The sequence below is a fragment of the Teleopsis dalmanni genome, chromosome 2 (assembly GCF_002237135.1).
Source record: "Teleopsis dalmanni isolate 2A chromosome 2, ASM223713v2, whole genome shotgun sequence".
Lineage (NCBI taxonomy): Eukaryota > Metazoa > Arthropoda > Insecta > Diptera > Diopsidae > Teleopsis > Teleopsis dalmanni.
The window spans coordinates 121,809,155-121,829,686 of NC_051847.1; the positions used below are offsets into that span (position 1 = coordinate 121,809,155).

Here is a 20,532-nt window from a genome sequence, read left to right on the forward strand (position 1 = left end):
ACATAAAATAACTTTACTTTCTACATTAAAAACGCTTATTAAAAATATTAATTTCGAGTCATATAAACTGTGATTTGTACTTGTAGAAAATTTAAACTTGATGTAATTTAAAATTTTTACAGAGACTGACGTTAAATTCCAACTAAACGAAGAAACTTATTTAATAATCATTGGTTAATAGTTTGAATGTTCTTTTATGAATATTTAAATATAATTACAAAGAACAAATTTATGTACAAATCGTGCTAGATTTAAAACAAATCTTATAACTTTCATAAACACAAAAGAAAAGTACTCCATTTTCAAAACGGTAAGGTAGAATTATAGTGTTACACAAATTGGAAAACACTATTTATTGATTTACTTGAGAATTCAAATAATTTTGGATTATTTATTTTACTTTTCTTTTCAATTATTTTTTTTCTTTGGTATTAAAAAATATTTAAAAATAGTATAAATTTGGAATCTGATAAAATATACAAATTGAATTAATTTGTTATATATATTATAAGCTTAATATGTTAATAAATTAGTTAAAGCACAAAAATTTAAAAATTTGCGAAGAAATATATTACCAAATTCTTGACATGGCAAAAAAGTTAATTATGGTTTATTTATCTTTTTATTAAATTGAAATCCATTATTATATATGAAAAATAGAACTAAAAAGTTTTTAAATAAAATTAGTTAACACAATTTTAATTATTTTTTCCAAAAGAATATAAAATAACTATAAGTTTTAAAATTTTAGATACAATAAAAAGTATTTCAAATTCTAACTATATGTATATTTATATATATTGTACCCATAAAAAATTTATATCTTGGACTATTACACAATTTTGATTTGTAAGTAAACTGTTCACAATTGTAGGAATTGAAAACGTTGGCCACCATGTTTCGCTTTAATTTTTATTTCGCCGTGAAATATCAATTATAATTAAAATATGTTCGGTAAACCTTTTAGTTAGTGTTTGTACGTACAAGTGGTAATTTGTTTGAGCGGTTGTCAATATGGTGTATATAGTTAAAAGCAAAGTAAGTAAAAATTACTAATAAATGTCTTTCCAATAACAAATTATTAAGGTATATGAATGGTTTTAATAATTATTGAATCAAATTTATGGTGAAGACAAGTTCAATGTCGAAGTGCAATTTCAATTTAGATGATGTCACATTATTAATTTCAAGTTATGAAAATAAAGTGCTGTTAGTATTCTTATTGAAATTGTGTAAATTAAAAATAATGGACGAAATTTTAAGATATGTTTATTAATCAGAAAATATTAGTGGTGGCATGAGTGTGACTTGCGGTATTTAGCGTCAGATTTCTATACAGAGTGATCTATGCTTAAAATTTTGTAGTCACATTTGTTTTGCGCCATATTTTTTTTTCTAAAATAAATATTTAAATATAGAATATAGTCGCTTGATTTATATGTTAAAGTATTCGAATTGCCACTAAAGTGCTCATTTTAATTCATGACGTAATTTAATTTTGAAATTCTTTGGCAAAACTAAAAATATTCGTCATACTTAACACGAGTAATGATTTGACCAACCATTACTGTATTTGTTTTTATGCTTATGTTAAACATCTTCGCCGCTCTGCTGTGTTGTTTGTGTTGGGAAATGCCATTTTTTTATTGCTTTTTTAACATTGAAAATATTTATGTAGACTTTCCTACAGCAATGTCTTGTGAAATTATTTTGTATACCATATTTCCACTTTATTATTGCTGTTAGTAAGCACTTTTTGCTTATTTTATTTCGCTTATTTTTTCTCTGTTAGCAGAAGCTTTAACTTCTAATTTTAATACGTATGTATGTATATAATTGAGCTAAACCGAGAGTATACATATATTCTATGGATGAATGAAGTAAAAAGGTTCACTCTTAATATATTATTATTATTTACATATTCAGGAAAACAATATGACTTAGTCTAATCAATTAGAGCTTTTCCAGAATCCCTGACGATCTGCGCGCATATTTCCTTAGTCTACTAAATGGATTTGCTCGTGTTCTTTACTGATGGTTCTTTCTCATTGTTGTTACTTAATATACACCCTCACTCTAATATAACCTGATTGTAACTTAAGACATTATTACAAAACGAGTGATATTTTGAAAAGTATCAGTAGTCATAGTGAAAGAATTTTTTTATTGAAATTCCCGTTTCGTAAGTTTTGTTATGACTACAGTTCTAAAAAATTTAAAATTATATAAAATGAATATTTATTTAATATATTTAATTAAATATATTCATATATATATATTATATGTATTTATATTTTAATTTTATATAAAATGCTACCCAAATTGCAAACAGGTATATTCACAGTTAATGTAAAATATTTTATTGTAGTTTTCTTTTTTAATAAATGGTTTATGACAAAATCCAAAAAAAAAAGTTAGTATATTATTTTATATAAAATGTTATCCAAATTGTACTATTACACAAAACCAGAATAGAAGGAAAGGGTTCACAATTTTAAAAAATTTTTTATTGCTCACCATATTTCGCTTCAAATTCGCCGTAAAATTTCAATTATAATTAAAGTTTCTTTGGCACATTTTTTTAGTTAGCGTTTGTTCGTACAAGTGGTAAATTCTTCTAATTAACGTAAATCAATATGGTCTATATAGTTAAAAACAAAGTAAGTACAAAGCGTGATACATTCATATATATTCCTTTTGATATAAAAGTTTTATAATTATTGAAATGAAATACTTGTAAAAGACAAGTTCAATGTGAAAGTAATATATAATTTAGAATGAGTTGGAAAGTGCAGGTTATTGCGATGTTTAATAATTAATGTAAAATAAAAATTTAAATAAAGTTTTACAAATGAAAATAATTATCAATTAGCAAATATTATTTGCGACATAAGTTGAGTATGAAGTTTGCGGCGTTTAGCGTTAAAAATCCATAGAGCAGCGGGTGCTGTGATTGAAGTTTTGTAGTCATGTTCATTTGTTTTCCGCCATTTTTTGTATAATGGAATGTTGAAATATTAATTATTATAATTTATAGATTTTTGTATCAAAATTTTTTAATTGCCCACTCAAACGTTCAATTTAATTCATGACGTAATTTTATTTTCTAATTTTCTGCCAAAGTAACAACATTCGTCATACTTAACACGAACAGCAGTTTGAGCAACCGTTGTATTTGTTGTTTGCGTTTGTGGATCTGCCCTGCCGCACTTGCTGTGTGTTGTTTGTGTTTGGGAAGTGCCATTTGGTTTAATTGTATATGTTTTTGTTGTTGTTTACTGTATTAGATTGGCATCACAAGAAAGCTGCAGCTTTTGGGATACAAGTTACACAACATGGTTGGTCATGACTAAAATTGTTGTTGGACAGCAATAGAAATATGAGTAATGCCGACCCCGACCGACGTTAGTCAAAATCAATTTATGTTAATATTATAATTTCTATAAAAAACACAATTCGAAAACAAGTTTATTTTGTTTTTTAGTTTCATTTGTGTTTTACTAAGAATTTTAAATTCTATCAAATCAAATTGGAAAAAAAAATGAGATTTGCTTGGGCTTTGTCTGGTAACCGCAGCAACGTTGCTTCAATTACTTTTTGCCACAACAGAAGGAATAATGCGTTTCAAATAAATTGATATAATTGGTTAATCCATTAAATCATTAGTCCCTATTGCTTAGTAATAAATAGTTAAATAAATAAGTTTAAATAAAAAAATACACAACAATCAATAGCGTAGAAACGTTTAAAAGGACTAAACTTTAACCCTTTTAGTCTGCGGTAGGATGATCAGCTTATAATTATTTTTAAGCCATATACAGTCAAACTTCCATAACTCGAACAAAAATTGTGTTTCGTGGCGTTTGGATTATGGAAAAGTGCATTCTATAAGTCGAATTTTTATTTTAAGTATAAAAGTATTTTGCTGTTAGGGGAAATCCCTTTTTCCAAACCCAATATTTAAATTTTTCTTTCTTATGTTGTTTCTTCGTGTAAATACCAGTCGCTGGCAGCGTGGTTTAAAGTAAAAGGTGTTAAAATAACTTCCAATGCTTCTCTTAACGATTATATTGAGCTTGACAATGAAGCTTTCCCACAGATGACGAAATTATTAAGCATTATAGCTTCGAATTAGTGGATCCGATTCTAAGCACAACGGAAAGGGATATCGAGGGTTCGGTGAATGAAATTGTTCATCAGCCTTCCAAGAATAAAGTAGAAGACTCCTTCAAAACTCTGAATTTTTATTTACAAACGAATGATATTCCAATTGATGATCACTATAAGAGTATGAATAAAGTGGAATCTCTTTTCATTGAAAATAAGAAAAAAATTAAAGTCCCAAACTCCAATTTCTGAATATTTTACTTCACTATAACTTCTTTGCTTTAGTTGATTGAAAATAAATTAATATCTTAAAATCTAATTCTAGTTTCTTCCAAAAATAAAAATAAAAAAATTCTTTAACTCGAAGTCTTCATATGTCGAACCTTTTCTTTGCAAAATTGAACTTCGAGTTATGGAAGTTTAACTGAATATGACTATTTCATGGCTTCCAACTTTTTATACACATTTTTTTTTCTAAAAAATAAAATGTACAAAAATGATTGAAATCTGACATAAAAATTTTTATAACCTTTATTGTAAATGAGTATAACATTTAAGGTATCATTTTTGTTTTTTAGGATTTTAAATTTTATTTCCTAATATTAGGATGAAGGCAATAACGAATTTGACGAAATACATATAGAATATACTAAAACAAACGTCCGAAATAAAAGTCAAAATCCAGAAAAAACAAAAAAATTATAAATAAAATACATTTAAGGCATATCTTCAACATCAAGGCGTTTCAGATAGATAGGTTTTTATATTGTTTTTATTGCACCTCTTATAACACATTTAGGGTAACCTTCAATTAATCTTGACTGAATCTTTGACAATTGCAAACAACAACTAAAAAGGTAAACTGCGCCGCATATATATTTTTGCATGCATATACTTGTTTTTATAGTGTACGTCACTATGACGTCACTTTATAGTTGGCTTTGCCTAATTCTCTGTTTTAAATACTAGATGACGAGTATGTATGTAAAAACTTCAGTATGCGTAGACAAGTAGAGCTACGGCATGCAACATGACAAGCAACGCTGATCGACAAGCACTAAGTAATTTTACAAGCAATTATTGTTCGAATCTAGGCCCAAAAATGAGAATAGGAGTAAATGTAAATTTCGTTTAGGTGATGCAAAATTTAAAATGCAAATTTGTTCTTAGGCTCTTTTGATAGATTTCCGTACATGATGGTATTAAGCGTTGGATATTGATATATCCCTGCAGTTTTAACATGTAACTTAGATGCCTTAAATAACAGAATTTCGAAGCTCACACTCACTATATAAAAGAAGAAATCAATTTTTTCGTCAGTAGTCAGTGTATTTCGTCATAGCCTAATAAATTCAAATATTGTTCACATAAATGTGACGCAAATGTTTATTTCTCTCACTTTAATAGACTATTTTCTTAACCTCTTAAATTAGTATCAAATACTTTGTAATGACTGAGTTTTTTTTTTTTTTAAAGTCTGTATTTGAATAAAATCTATTGTTTATAAACCGATGTGTGAAACTTGTGTTGATATTTGTTATATAAATATTCATTTATTAAAAAGTAAAATTATTTGCTTGTTCAAAATACGAGTACTTCAATCAATTCAAACAAATTTTTCATTTCATTTCTGCCTGATTACCTACCGCTTGTCTGTCGTCTACCTACATTCAATTAAGAGTGTAGTTTTTCGTGATTGATTAAAAAATATATACGTGACAGTATAATTATTGTATTTATTTGCTGATACTATCACATTAGTGGAGGTTAAAATTGTGAAAAGGTGTATCAATGCATAAGTTTTGTACGTTCAACGCATCCCCCATAATGACTCCCTTTACATTTAAAGAGCAACTGCAGCTCCATATATCCTTAACAAATATTTGAAATATCATTCATTTTATTGGAATGAGTTTATCATATAAAAATGACGAGTATATTTACACCCCTTGTTGATATGCCAATATGTACTTTATAAATGTACATACATATATGTAACATATATGCATGTAGCCACTATTATTTATTCTAGATAAGTGAAATGTGTTGACAACAACTGAGCTGGAGAATGAAAGTTATATTAAACACGAAAAACCGTAAATACTGATTAGACTATGAAGTGAATAATTTAATATTCATACTAGACCTATGTGAAAAGCCAAGTAAATATAAAAAATAATATAAATAATAATATTAAGTGGAAGTTCTAGTAAAAATAAATTCATATCTCAAAACAAACCAAAAATAGTGGTAAAACACTGATAAACTGAAAATTTTTTTTATTAAAAATTTATTAATATATTTACTTATGAATTATGTAAATTCAGATTAACTTTACAACTGTAGACCTAGTTATGAAAAATTAGTTCTCGAACTAAGTTTAAAGTTTACTCGAGTGTTAGTATTTTATTTATTTATTTTTTCAATTTAAGGATTAATTAATCATATCCGGGGATATATGTAGATATCAAGTATTTATTATTTGGTTGATATAATGGGCTGTTGATTATGTGATTTATATTATTAATAGATTTTAATTGACATGGGTAATCCAACATCATGTCGCATGTATAAACATAATATATACCACTCTTACTTTATAAATAAAGTCTTCGGAATCTCTACTAAATAGTTGTAGTTCTCCGGGCAGCAATCTGATGGTATAATTTACCCCACAAAACATGAGTAATACAATTTTTTTTTATTAATATTTTAACTACTTCTAAGTATAACTTCTACTATTGATATAACACATTTTTGGAGGTCTATAATCTGATCCTAAACAATTCAAAATATTCAGACCTCATGAATTATTTACAGTGATCTAAATAAATATTTAGTGCATTTTTGTGAGAATTAAACAAACGTAATATAGAATTATAATCCATAAAACACATACTTAAAATCAGAAAAAAATATATAGTTAAAATATACTAATAAAGTAACCATTTTTTGTAGATTATAATACAGAAACTAAATGTACTATAAATATTAATCATGATGATAGAGTTCACATGATTAATCAGTAAATACCGTGGTGCATTGAAGTAGTTTTATTAGCATTAGAACATGGGACCTTTTTTATAGTGTATTCTTTAGACAATAATACTATGAAAGATTTCAAACTAAGAATAAATTTCGAATGAGTGAATGCTTGTGCTTATAAACGGGCATTAAGTAGAATTCTGAAACGAATGAAAGAAACCCAAATAAACAAAGGAATTTAACAATATTCCTTCTATATAAAATATACCATTGAAACTTTAAAAAATGCCACGATTGTAAAATTTTACTTAATTTAAAATAAAAAAAAATTTCAACATAGTTTAGAAGATGATCTTCTTCTTCAGTTTAGAGGGTCCATCTTTAAAGATATTACATTTATTATTGTAGAAATTTCTGATGAGATACAAAGCTTAATTCAATGTTTGGAATCATCCTTTTGTCCATTATTAATCATAATTAAATGTATAAATAGTTGCTGACTAACTTCAATGAAAGGTTTTAGTATGTTTGTACGTGTTTGAATGCGTGTTAGCAGAATTATGCGCCAAGTTTATTATAAAGTGAGTTAATCATAAGCAGTCTTTACCTTAGTGTATTTTATAATTTTATACGTAGATTAACATTTTATTAAGGCGTGACTTATGTCATTTATTGAAGAATATAAATGAATATTATACGCTATTGGCGTATTAACGTTTAAGTTAATTTTATAATAAGCTAATTTTTATTTTAGTATATATTATAAAATTAATAAGAATTATTGTATTCACGCTTAATAGAATTCTACTTTTTAATTATTTGCTTTCACATATTGCCAACTGATTAATAAAGAGATTCTTGATTTAGTAATTAATTTTAGCAAATTTATTCTCAATAACAAAACAAGCTCTTAAATATTCTTCATTTACTTTAGAGAAATTCTATACTTGTTTCAATTTTTGTTTTTTTTTTATTTCAATACTATCTTAAGATTTTAGTCACGAAATCTGATATAATTTACTGAGATATAACATAGAACATTTTAATATTATATAAATCTCTACATCCAATGTTGTAGCTAATAATAGCAAGAACTAAAAAATACTAAACATTATTTTCTAACTATTATACTAACTGTTATTATTATGCTGTGAGCTTCACTATAATAAATAGGATGTTTCCAAAGTCTTAACTTCAAAATTTCAAAAATAAATTAAAATACTTCCAAAAAATTATATTATTATATGCAATATGCGAAGCAATAAGTGTCCATAAGTAACAAAAAATATTAACAACTTACTCAAATTTATATCTCAGCAATCAATTATTTTTAATTTTGTCCAGACATTTTAATCAAGGGTGTTACTCTCGCACTATAACGATCTATAAAGAGCATAGCCATTTTAAACCTATCATATATTTCACTATGACAATAAGCCAAGTGCAATTCCAAATGTTACTTTTATTTTTGATTCATACCAAAATTATTTCTGGAAGACTGTTTTACTTAGTCTTATTATTATAGTTTTCTTTTACACATTGGTATGCACGCACAGTCCAAAGTAATTGGTATCACTAGTACATGCAAAACGTATATTAAACTTAATTAATTCTTTGTTTAATAAAAGGGCACTCAATTATTTTTCCTTAATGTGTCGGTATCAGTACAGCATAATTCGTTTTTCCATATTCAATTCTGTTGTTGTTGTAATAACCCGCTGGAACCTTCTTGTGAAGTCCCTTTGGGAGGTGTTGAACGCCACTTGATCGTCGGTGGCCACGAATGGCATCGGGACTTTGAATCTATTTCAGCTTTACTTTCAATGTTTTAAAAATTTTAAGTCGACATATATATCATACATATATAAATTTCTCTATATAAACATTAATAAAACTTTATTATTTTAAAGATAATAACATTAATTTTCTTTTATATTTTAGACTGATTTCGATCAACAACTTGAAGATGCTGGCGACAAATTGGTTGTTGTCGATTTCTTCGCCGTCTGGTGTGGCCCATGTAAAATGATTTCACCTAAATTGGAAGAATTGGCCAAGGAACATTCGGAAAAGGTTGTGGTTATTAAGGTACGTCACAAAATAATATATATTATGTATTATGTCATCATTATAATAAAATACTAACAAATTACTTATATTTTAATATTCTTATTAACACATAATTTAAGATTTCTAAGAATTACAATGAGAAAAACTTACATTTCATGTACATAGATTATTTCCTCATAAAGAAATCTCTTTCACTGAGTCATAGATGATGTATTTAACAAATACTTCTTTATGCTAGCCGGATTTAGATTATCGTTTAAAATTAAATGATGAATTTGCACAAGGTTTTATGATTCAACGAATGGAAAGCTTATATAAAATTAATTAATCATACATATATTAATAATAATTAAATAATTATTATTTAATTATTTAAAAATAATCATTTTGAAACAGCAGCAATTTGATAAAATCTTATATTCCAAACTTTTATTTATTTTTAATACAATATTTCATCTGTCACACAGATTGAAGTTGACCAATTTTTAGAATATGTTTGTCAATAAATCAAATTCTAACTTCCTTTACCTTCCTATTTTTTATTAGTTTGTCATTTCAGGACTATGAAAACATACTTCAAATTTGGTTAAGATTCATATATATATATCTTCATATTTTTATTTTACTTCTAAAACTAACCTTTAGCTGATATAATTAGTTCAATTTTTTTTCTAGTAAATACACAATATTTGGCTTTTATATTTTAAAGAGTTTAATCTATTACTTTATAATACCTCATTATACAAAAGGTGAGTAAAACATATAGCAGAAGTATTTTGTTCCGAAAAAAATGTTGAAGTTTTTAAAAAAAAAATTTATTTCAATTCTGAAGATAATATATTTTTTTATTAGCAAATACATTTACTAAAACCTCCCTTTTGTAAGTAAATAGAGATATTGTTTACCGTTTCTTGAGAGGTATAGTTTTTGTTTTCCATGATAACAAATAATTTCTTAAACATTGTTGCTTTTGTTCTTGCAATTAAGTTGCAAGGCGCAGGTATCACTTGGTTGTCTAAGAAGACCTCTGAGTACCTCAGAGATGATGAGTAGATCTGTACTCACTTTGAACCTAGTCGAAGTTTCGTATTTTATTTAGATAGAATGTAGATCATATTGTCTGCAGTTTTTAGAATAATATGATCAATGGTATTGAGGGCTTTTGAGTTAGGCTAAGGCCCCTATGCACCGTGACCAGCTTGATATATTGTGGACTCGTTTGTATTTAGACATTCAGTATCTCGAGGAATCGAACCAGCTCCTTCGGAGGGAGTTTTCGAAAGTCTTCATCCTCTAGTTGGTATGCATCTAAAATTTTATTTCTTCTGTGGCCTTGTGCATCACAGTTGGTGATCAGATGTTCCATAGACTCTTTCTCATCATAGCAGAAAAATATAATATATACATATATAATTTATATCTAGTGTATATAAGTAATATTTTTACTAAAATGATATTAAATAATTTTTATTTTTAGGTTGATGTCGATGAATGCGAAGAAATTGCTATGGAGTACAATGTTTCCAGCATGCCAACCTTCCTTTTCATCAAGAACAAACAAGTTAAGGAGCAATTTGCTGGTGCAAATGCTGAAAAATTGGCATCTTACATAGAGAGATTGGCATAAAATGTTATTACACAAAAGTTAAATAGACAATTTTTTCCTTTAAGATGTGTTAAGTAAATATGTTAACGTAATTATTTAAATTCCATAAAAAACAGAAAGTTTGAATTTTTTGCATTATTAGGAGAAACACCAACGAAAATATACTTAAAAAAATTTATTTTTTATCTCTTAACTGTAATTGTTAGCACATTTTCATAAATTTTGTTATGTAGATGCTTTGAAATTGCAATAAATTCAGAATTTTCTTTAAAATACATATAAACGTTTTTTTTTTTATATCAAATAAATTGGGTCATATATGTTTTGTAACAGCATTAATATTTATTACTAAGCGGCATAATTATTAAATTGCAGTAAAATTATAAAAAGTGGCAAATATCAGTTATTTTTTCATTGTTTAGTTAAGAATCAAGAATTATCTATTTGGTAATTCTAGGGGCCAATAGGTCTATCTATCTAAGCTTATCTTAGTTGAGTATTCCGTTGTATTATTGGGATCACACACTACACGTAGTTATTCGAAATAGATCACTCTTATAGTTCTACTAACTTATAGTTCAGATCAGAGGAAGATATTTTATTCAGCAGACAACTGTAATATATGAAGAAAATGTAATAATAATATATCATAATAAACTCACTTTTTAGTGCTTAAGTTGGCCCCAAATTTATTTTATTTTTGTGTAATATTTTTGTTATATATTATAAATAATGAAAGTGTGAGAAAATAAGTAATCACTTCAAGATAAATTCATTAGGAGCTATTGTGAAGTGTACATAACATTGCACCTTGATAAGCATTTATCAATTCATCATTATCATCCGTGACTATACAGTCTATGTAAGACCTAAGCTTGTTTAACAACATTCTTCCATTCTTCACTGTTTTTTGCTTTTATTTTTCGCTTTCTAATGTTCATTTCTTCTAAATCCTACTGCACACTGTCTTTTCATCTTTTCCTTAGGCACCTTTTACAAATCCAATTTTGTATAATCCATCAAGTTCACAAAATTGGAAACAAACGCCGACTAAGCTCTCCATACAGATGTAGTTTTCTCTATGAAACCATGGAAAACCAAATCTTCCGGAAAAAGCGACGTCTTCGCCATGTAGCAAGAACTGTTATAATTCAATTGGGTTCAAGATGTAGCCGTGTGCTAAATAGTTGCTTGTCACGCATAAGTATAATATCACTCATCTCTGTTCAGGTCCTAATGCACACACCAATAGCTACGTCCCAAGGAAGTGGCTAGGTTTCTCCGCCTTCACTCAGGTTGATTTCAATTAATCCTCTAGTTTCCAAACAATCGTCTTCTTTTTCACGCTTCCTTTACCCAAACATATCCTAACCCTTGTATTTGTAATTCCTTTATTGTTATTTGCCATATAGATATCCACGGGTTACTGCAACAACAACGATTACAACATTGCAAATATTAGCACACCGATCGGTTGGCTCTGCAGAATTTTTAGAATCCTCGCAAGTCTGAAAAGTATGTATGAGTACGTGTTTTGCTGTACATAAGTAAAGCGAAATAATCAAATCAGTTTTGTTAAAATGGGTTTTCAGTGTTAAAATCGAAAATGATAGCAGCTCTGCAGCATGGTCTCTTCTTTATCATGTATTCTTGTGGTGTTCATTAAACATAAACAAAAACAGTGTTTTGTTGTCTTTTATATAAATTAATACAGTGTATATTCATTTTTTATAAGGTCAATCTTTTAAGTTATATGCCAAAGCCTAACTTTTCAGATAACCTCTGACCATCAAAATCTAAATATATCTTGTGGGTATATATTTATAGAACTGTTTAGTTACTTGAAGTAGTGTCCGAAAAAGGAAACACATAATTTATTTATTTTAATTCTGGTTTGAAGTTGAATATTCCGAGCGTTCTTAATTTTGTTATTGTTGCAAACGCAGACCAACCTTTATTTGTTCATTGTTTTACTAGGTTTGACTTAGTAGGTTGGTATATACGTCAAATAAAGAAAAAAAATTCGAGTGATTCGGTACCCGCAGATAGAAAACTCGGTAGAGGACGTCCGCATCTGCGATGGAAGGACCAGGTGACCAATGATTTGGGTGCAATCGGTACTACCAATTGGCAACAGCAACCAACTGATCGGGGTCACTGGCGGAGACTACTCGATTGCGGTCAAGAATGACTCACGTCTGTAATGGTCAACTAAGTGAGTAAATATTTTTAAGATGTTTAAGAGTTTAAGATATATTATTATTATTATTGACATGTTCAAAAATAAAAATTCCAAGTATTTCTATCACGCGCTATAGCTCTTAGTTCACTGAAAGATTCGCTCGATTCTCTGTTAATTGTCAATCTCCATATAGTTTTTCGTCGAATGCGATTTCTTCTTTCTTGTAGACTTCATTTTAAACTGACATATGCGATTTCGCTGAAAGGTTTGCGTAGAATGTGACCCACCCCCATACTTTCTTCATAAGATTTGTTTATCATGATGTAGAGTTACATATAAAAAAAAATCTCAGTTGTTGTTGTTGTTGTAACCCGCCGGGACCTGCTTGTGAAGTCCCTTTGGGGGTGGTCGAACGGCACTTCGTCGTCTTTGACGAGTGGCTCCGGAACGTAGACCCGGCCGTTCTTGGAAGCAAAAAATCTTAGTAAAATTGTACTTTACTTTTAAGTTATATGTTATAGTTAAAGAACAATATTATATTATCATGGGAAACTCTTGTGTACTATATCGGCAGATATGTTGAAGAAGGGCTTTTCAGAACAAAACTGACAAAAGCATTATGAAAAAAACATTTATGATTAGATAGCTCAAAAGGTGGCTTTAAGAAGACTGTTTAACATTCCATGGTATATTAGATCAACAGACATACATAGAGATCTTAGGATTGACTCAGTGAAAAAATATATGAAAGACAGAGCTCTAAAATTATTTACTAAAGTTGATACGCTACTTAACCCCGCCCTAACAATCCTCAAGTCCACTTCTGGACTCTCAGGAAGATATGCTGATTTAAAGTCCGTCATCAATTAAAAGACAAATAAATGATATGATTTCTTAGCCTAGTTAAAGCCTAGTGTGGGGTAGAGATAAGCCCTCCAGCCATTATAGAGTAAAAGTGCGTAATAGCACTAACTCAAGAAGAACAATCAAGAATCAAGAAGATCAAGATTTATGATTAGAATATAGAAATCAAAGTTAACTATTCAAAATCAAAATTGACTTTAAAAAATTAAATGCAATTAAAATTTTTTCTTATTGTAAAAAATATAGACTAATAAGTAAAGATGAGTGATATAAACGGTTATGTAAGTAAGCAAAGTGTCCTATTCTTATATTTATATATATAATTTTTACCTTTTTGTCTTATTTTTTTTTTATTCAATATTTAACAAATAACTGTTTTATTGTATAAGAATTTTATGGTAATGTATTATTACAAAATAAATTTATTATAAATACTTCTTTTTAAGACTGATTTTCTAAGTCAAATCAAGAATGCTGGTGAAAAGTTGGTACTAGTCAACTTCATGACTTCGTGGTGTGCTCCATGTCACAAGATTGCACCTGAAATTAAACAACTGGCTCAGGAGAATTCAAATAATCTGATTGTAATTAATGTAAAGTGCTCATAATCTTACAAGTTTAAAGGTACTAATAGAAAAAAGTTTTTCATAGGTCGACGCTGAGCAACACCAGGATATAGCCTCGGAATATAATGTGACTTGCTTTCCGACATTTACCTTCATTAAAGACAAGGAGGCAGTAAAACAATTTCATGGCGCAGATGCCAATCAATTGTCCCAGTGTATATCAGAATTACTTCCTGACAATTTATAAAAATCTTTAGACTTAAAACTTTTAACGTTATAACCGCAAAACTATATTTTACCTACTATTTGACAAAATATACTTTCTTTAAAATGTAAAAAAAACTATTTTAACATCACATCTATACCCAGCATGAATTAAGTTTTTCCAAGTGGCAACACATGTTAATGTCTTTTGGAATATTTTGATCTATTTTGAAGAAGTTTTTAAAAGTGGTAAACCATAAAAAGTTGTGGGAGATGTGCTGTTATTCCGTCGTTAAAACATATTGCGACTGTCATGTACATGAGTGTAGTTGGAAGGCAAAGCAGGAGTTGGTCAGATTCACGAGCACAAAAGACTATATAAATGGAAAGCTCATATTCAATAAAATTCTATATTATATGTATATCATTCAATAGACTAAAAAAATCAATGCTGCACAAAACTGATTGCTCATGGCCATACCACACAATCGATCTATTATAATTAGAGGGGAAGGGAGTGGTACTCAGTGTACTCTTTTTTCATTTTGAAATACTACTTCGGTTAGACCGGTAATATCGTCACGTAACCCACATTTCCGTCTTGACCTACAGTTATGTATGCAAATATAACGTGACGAGAAAGAAGTTTATATAGATTAAAATCTTTTTAATTGCTTTAAGTAACGAAATGTTATTTTAACTTAAAATTTTAACTAGCCGTTGTGTGGTTTACGACGCATCAATCCCTGAATCTCGATCTAGTAATTTTTATAAAATTTCGTTAGTATATGATATATTGATTATCTTGTAGTATTTCAAATATTGTATGTCTTGTCATTATTTTCTGACAATAAAAATAGCAAATCATAAAAGATTGTATAGCGTAATTACAATATAACAAAAACAAATAAATAGATAGTAATGATTGAACCATAAAATATTAATAATAATAATAAAATAATACATTTATATATATATAATATGGCCTTAGAAATATATTATTATATCGCGAAAGAACATGACAGATCGTCAATACCTATTCATCTTTCAAATTGGAACACTTCAGTACACTTTTGCTGTACTAAAGTTTAGTTTGAGGTTGTCAGATCTGTATATATAAAAAAAATTTTTTTTTACAACTTTTTTATATAGTTGCAGATTTACTTACAATTAAAAAAATAGAGTTTATTCTATTTCTGCAAATCGCACTATTCTTTCTAAATACCGCATGCAGGAATTGCGTTTTTAAATACAAATATCGCTTATAGCATTTTCCTTTTAAAAATCAAGCACGTGGAATAAGTCATCCAAATACCCCCAGCATTTATAGAGTAAAAGTGCCTAATAGCAGTAACTCAAGAAGAAGAATCAAGAAAAAATATGATTTGTAAGAAATTTGGGTAAGAATTGAATGGTGAACCACATCATTTCGTGGTGAGTAGTAGAAGTTTTTTTATTGTGACAATTTGCGCAAAATATTTTGTGTATATTTTTATTAAGACTTTTGTAAATTAAAATGCTGAGTGCTGCAGCAATATTTTGTTGTTTTTGTTTAAGAGAATTATTGAATCAATTCTACTATTGAGAATTACGAATTTAGTTTAAGCTGGATTATGTAAAAATAACAATCTAATTGCAATTTTAGTTGTCGTATTTATATGTAGAATAAGAATGTAAGTTTTATTTGATATTGTTATGATGTAAGTCGGACAATTCAACTACAATGTGCAGTATGAGTTGGCCAGAAGTTATGAATTGAATGTCATATATAAATCCTGTTTAAATAAAATATATGTAAAATATATGTAAATTGACATATGCTTCCAGGTTCAGATTGATTTAAAAACAAACACAGAACTGTAATTTTATAATTAAAAAATCAATTTGAACTAGAACTACATTTACGGAATGTAATTTTGTTTTTTATTTGAATTCGAAATAATTTTTTTAGGAATGCAACACTGTAAAATATAAGACTATTTTCGAAGTTATTGGTTAGTTTCTTTCTAACCTATATTCTCAGCTGATTTCAAAATTAAATAACAATATTTTGTTAGAATGGCAAACCCAAAACGCGTAAGATTTTCGTGAAACTAAATGCAGGCAACAATTAAATAAAACATATTTTTTTAGGTTCTACAAATTTTTAAAAAATTACATCGAACGAGACAAGTTGTATTTCGAAATGACGAGAGAACTTTGGATGCAGCGCGTAAACAAATAAACGAAGCCTTTTTTAAAAGCAAAAATGAAACTGATGATGCCGAAATAAACAAGGTAAACAACAATTGCTTAAATATTTTATATTAATATTATTAAACAAAGTTTATGTTGGTAGATGATAAAATTAGCGGAGGCTGTTGAAAAGGAGTTACGTACGAATGTCATACAAGCTGTACAAAAAGAGGACAATGTTTTCAGTAAGTAGAATTAGCAAATTTTTTAAAATATATGTCAACGCGGATTATATTCAACAGCTGTGGAAATTACCAAGGATACCACTAAGTTAGATAATTTTCCCTTCAATCCTGATGCAGTGTTAGAGCGTCCAAAACGCTCCCGTGGTAGTGGTTGTGGTTCCACTGAAGAAGTAACAACGACAGCTCAAAATAATAAAACATAGACAACGAGGCTTAAAAATAAACGTTTATAAAAAGCAACGTAGGAATGTAAAAGGCTTACAAATGTAAAAAAAATAATGTAATTTAATAGCTTTAATATAACTTTAATAAAGTTTAACTAAATTTGCTTTAATATAAGGTAATAAAGAAAAAACAACCAAATATATACAAATCAGAAACAAAGTTTATTTTTTATATTTTTTGCTTGTTTTTCTAGATTTTTTTTCTTTATTTTTTTTACGTTTACGCTCATCTTGAGAACTAGAACTGGAACTTGAGGGTGTACTATTGTCACTAGTTGAACTGGAGCTTGAAGTTGTGCTGCTGTCACTAGTTGAGCTGTTAGATTCCGTTTCACTAGAGGATGAGTCTTTAGTTTTTTTATTCTTTCTTTTTCTATCCTTTTGTTCACTCATTTTACGTTTCTTTTTCTCATCATGTGAAGGTTTTATACTCTTATCCACACTGTGGTCCTTTCGTGTGCGGCTGTCATACAAGGGTTTATGGTTGTTACTAACACTATCATATCTGCTGTGCCTTTCGCTTCGTTCATGTTGCGTTAATTCGGTTCGACGTCTATGCTCTATATTATCATTACTTTTACCATTTTTTCGTTCACACACTTTGGGATCTAATCTATCCCGGCGTGAAGGACTATTGCTGTTAGACCTTTGCCTGTCATGTTTACGTTCATCTCTATAATTGCGTGGTGGACTATGCGTATTGCGATGGTGACGATTTCTTTCATAATCATTGTGGTCAGCTCGACGTCCACGCAGGGGACTATGACGATTTTTGTATGTGCGGTCAGGACTAGAGTTATCCTCCATTCTTCTTTTACGATAATTTTCACGCTCTCTAGAATATTCGTTTTGTACACGTGCTGGGCTACGACTACATCGGCTCCTTTCATCACGATTGATATTACGATTCTTCGAGTTAGACCTATGCTTACGAGATGGACTTTGACTCTGATGTCGTGCTCGATGATATTTAGCGTCATCATTATGTGCAGGAGACTTGCGATTATATTTATTACTTTTAGTATATCTTTCACTACTATCATCTTTTCGTTTTCTAGCAGAAAAGTCCCGGCGTTCTCTACTGCGACTTCGACGTGGAGATCTATTTTTTCTATCATACTGTCTATATTCAGGTGAACGACGCCGATTTTTATAAGTATTTCTACTTTCCCCTTTTTTATTTTTTTCCTCACTTAAATCGTTAAAATCAAACTTTCCTTGCATTCCATCCACACCACGGCCCTTACCTCGCCATTTTACTTTAGCGACAGATTGAGAGAAATCTACATGTATACGTCTATCGTCAATAAGTACATTATCCATTTTAAAGTAAGCCGCTTCACATGATTTTTGCTCTTCAAATTCAACAAAAGCATACTGTAGAGAATCTCCTGTTTTTTTGTCACGTATAACTTCACAAGTTTTTACTCTACCAAAGCGACTAAATATTATTTCCAAATCATCATCCGTTGTTACTGGATTGAGTTTACAAACAAATAGTACATTTTCTGGTGGCGCTACGTCAGCATCTGGAATATCACCCACAATTTCTAAAATAGTTGCACGTGCTTTTGCTTCACGATCGGCTATCATCTCCTGCAGTTCTTCAACACTTTTGCCTTCTGTGTCATAAATGTCCTCATCAGCAGCAATCCGCCCATTTTTTAGACGTTCCTCATTGGGTGATGGCGAACGACTTGGCACTTGAAAACCTCGCGGATCATCAAATGGATCATTAAGTATAACAGTATGTGTAATGCGTATGTCCTGAAAAGGTCGACTATTATCATCGACAATAGTTTCATTCAACGTGCGTAATATATCAAAACCTAGAAATTTCGAATTTTTAATATATATAAAACATAAAAAAATCTATTATAGAACATACCCTCGACCACCTCTCCAATAACACAATGTACACCATCCAAAAATGTTAAATTAGAGTCTAATGTAAAGAAGAATTGCGAGCCAACCAAATTTTTACCTGGACTTACTAGTGACAGCAAACCAGGGCTTGTATGATTTATCTTTGGCAAATTTTCAGCTTGGAAAAATCGTTTTTGTGGACCTTCAATTACACCCCAAATAGAACTACCTCCATTTCCAGCTCCACTAGGATCACCAGTTTGGGCAATAAAATTCTGTTCCACTGTATGGAACAAATTGTAATTGTAGTACTTCAGCTTGCACAGTTTTATGAAGTTGAGACACGCAATTGGCCGCTGCTCGGTAAATAAATCAACCGTAATATCACCGATTGTGGTTTCAATAACCACCGACATGTTGAACGTGTAATATTCAGTAATAACTTAATTATAAAAGTAGCACAAGAACATAAACTTTACAAGCACTCTCGCAAGTTAGTAGACAGCTGTGGTGAGAATAACTAGTAATGTAATAGAGTTCAAATTGTACCATAATATTGTAGATAATACACTTATTGAATTTTAGCGTTGCTTACCCAAAAATTGAAATTTATTGTATTTAACAGCGTTTTCTATTAGCGCATCCAAACTTATTCTAAAATTAATTTCTATCTGTAAAAATTTTGTACTTAAAATTATATTAAGTTAAATAAGGTAAACGTTTTATAAAAGAATTGGTACATTTTTAGCACTAGGCATACGCTGTATGTTTTTCAACAATAAATACAAAATCTTTTTTGGACATATATAAGTAATAAGTTTTTTTTGCAGGATGTCATATATATCATATATCATTGTTTTAAATGATTTGAAAATTGAAAATAAAAACACTTCTATTTGTTGATTTTAAATAAAAATTATAGCTTGTTTATTTAAATAAATAATATTATATAACATTTATGACTATTGTTAAAATAAGAAAAAACTACAACAGGAGTATTGTTCTAAATAAACTTTAATATAATTTTTTGTTTGAAATCAACAAATAAAATTTTATATTTGGTAGATAGGTTTCGAAAAGTAGTAAACTACAACAATAAGTCTTTTTTATATTTTCCTAATTGAATATTTGGTTGACTATACAACTGTTTCGAATACTGCCAAGTATCCATCATCAGTTTTCTCGAAATTATTTCTTGTATATAATTATACATAAATAATTTTTTGAGACTGCAACTAGCAAGGGTTGAACTCGTACCCTGGCAAATTTTAAGCTCAGAGTCAATGTTTATTAGTAAACTGTCTTAATGACGTATTTAACTTGTATGTTCTGATTTGAAGTTCTGTGATAGTGAATCTAGTGTTTTAATTCAAATACAACTCAATTCAATATTTTTTAAATAAATATTTTTTACTAATTAACCATACAAACAAAAAAA

The 20,532-nt window shown here is 28.8% G+C and overlaps 4 protein-coding genes across 5 annotated transcripts; 3 read left to right on the forward strand and 1 right to left on the reverse strand.

The window, feature by feature from the left end:
- Positions 1-940: 940 nt before the first annotated feature.
- LOC119679207 (thioredoxin-2-like) lies at positions 941-10,806 on the forward strand. Of its 2 annotated transcripts, none has more exons than XM_038091420.1 (3): positions 941-1,038; positions 9,034-9,180; positions 10,640-10,806. In XM_038091420.1, the coding sequence occupies exons 1-3, from the start codon at positions 1,015-1,017 to the stop codon at positions 10,787-10,789; spliced, it is 321 nt and encodes a 106-aa protein (XP_037947348.1). In that variant the 5' UTR covers positions 941-1,014; the 3' UTR covers positions 10,790-10,806. The 2 variants fall into 2 exon arrangements, with proteins under 2 accessions (XP_037947348.1, XP_037947347.1); XM_038091419.1 differs by lacking the exon at positions 941-1,038 and adding an exon at positions 2,555-2,660.
- Positions 10,807-14,040: 3,234 nt separating this feature from the next.
- On the forward strand, positions 14,041-14,709 carry LOC119679205 (thioredoxin-2-like). The gene is made up of 3 exons (XM_038091416.1): positions 14,041-14,095; positions 14,261-14,407; positions 14,466-14,709. The coding sequence occupies exons 1-3, from the start codon at positions 14,075-14,077 to the stop codon at positions 14,625-14,627; spliced, it is 330 nt and encodes a 109-aa protein (XP_037947344.1). The 5' UTR covers positions 14,041-14,074; the 3' UTR covers positions 14,628-14,709.
- Positions 14,710-16,502: 1,793 nt separating this feature from the next.
- On the forward strand, positions 16,503-17,301 carry LOC119679202 (complex III assembly factor LYRM7-like). Its single transcript, XM_038091412.1, has 4 exons — positions 16,503-16,660; positions 16,718-16,861; positions 16,923-17,004; positions 17,062-17,301. Exons 1-4 carry the CDS (start codon positions 16,643-16,645, stop codon positions 17,205-17,207), a joined length of 390 nt encoding a protein of 129 aa, XP_037947340.1. The 5' UTR covers positions 16,503-16,642; the 3' UTR covers positions 17,208-17,301.
- A 95-nt stretch (positions 17,302-17,396) lies between these two features.
- Positions 17,397-19,614, reverse strand: LOC119679198 (peptidyl-prolyl cis-trans isomerase sig-7-like; the record flags this gene model as incomplete). Its single annotated transcript, XM_038091409.1, has 2 exons — positions 19,117-19,614; positions 17,397-19,057 (listed from the first exon to the last, which is right to left on the reverse strand). Coding segments are annotated over exons 1-2 (2,055 nt in total), but the record flags the coding sequence as incomplete, so codon positions are not given.
- Positions 19,615-20,532: the final 918 nt, after the last annotated feature.

Excerpts from the sequence above, each read along its gene's own strand:
- LOC119679207 (XM_038091420.1), top strand. The coding sequence starts at position 1,015 with ATGGTGTATATAGTTAAAAGCAAA. Across the intron at positions 1,039-9,033 it reads TGTATATAGTTAAAAGCAAA|ACTGATTTCGATCAACAACT; the intron begins GTAAGTAAAAAT and ends TTTATATTTTAG. Across the intron at positions 9,181-10,639 it reads AAAAGGTTGTGGTTATTAAG|GTTGATGTCGATGAATGCGA; the intron begins GTACGTCACAAA and ends TTTTATTTTTAG.
- LOC119679205 (XM_038091416.1), top strand. The coding sequence starts at position 14,075 with ATGAGTGATATAAACGGTTAT. Across the intron at positions 14,096-14,260 it reads TGAGTGATATAAACGGTTAT|ACTGATTTTCTAAGTCAAAT; the intron begins GTAAGTAAGCAA and ends CTTCTTTTTAAG. Across the intron at positions 14,408-14,465 it reads ATAATCTGATTGTAATTAAT|GTCGACGCTGAGCAACACCA; the intron begins GTAAAGTGCTCA and ends AGTTTTTCATAG.
- LOC119679202 (XM_038091412.1), top strand. Across the intron at positions 16,862-16,922 it reads ATGATGCCGAAATAAACAAG|ATGATAAAATTAGCGGAGGC; the intron begins GTAAACAACAAT and ends TTATGTTGGTAG. Across the intron at positions 17,005-17,061 it reads AAAAGAGGACAATGTTTTCA|CTGTGGAAATTACCAAGGAT; the intron begins GTAAGTAGAATT and ends TATATTCAACAG.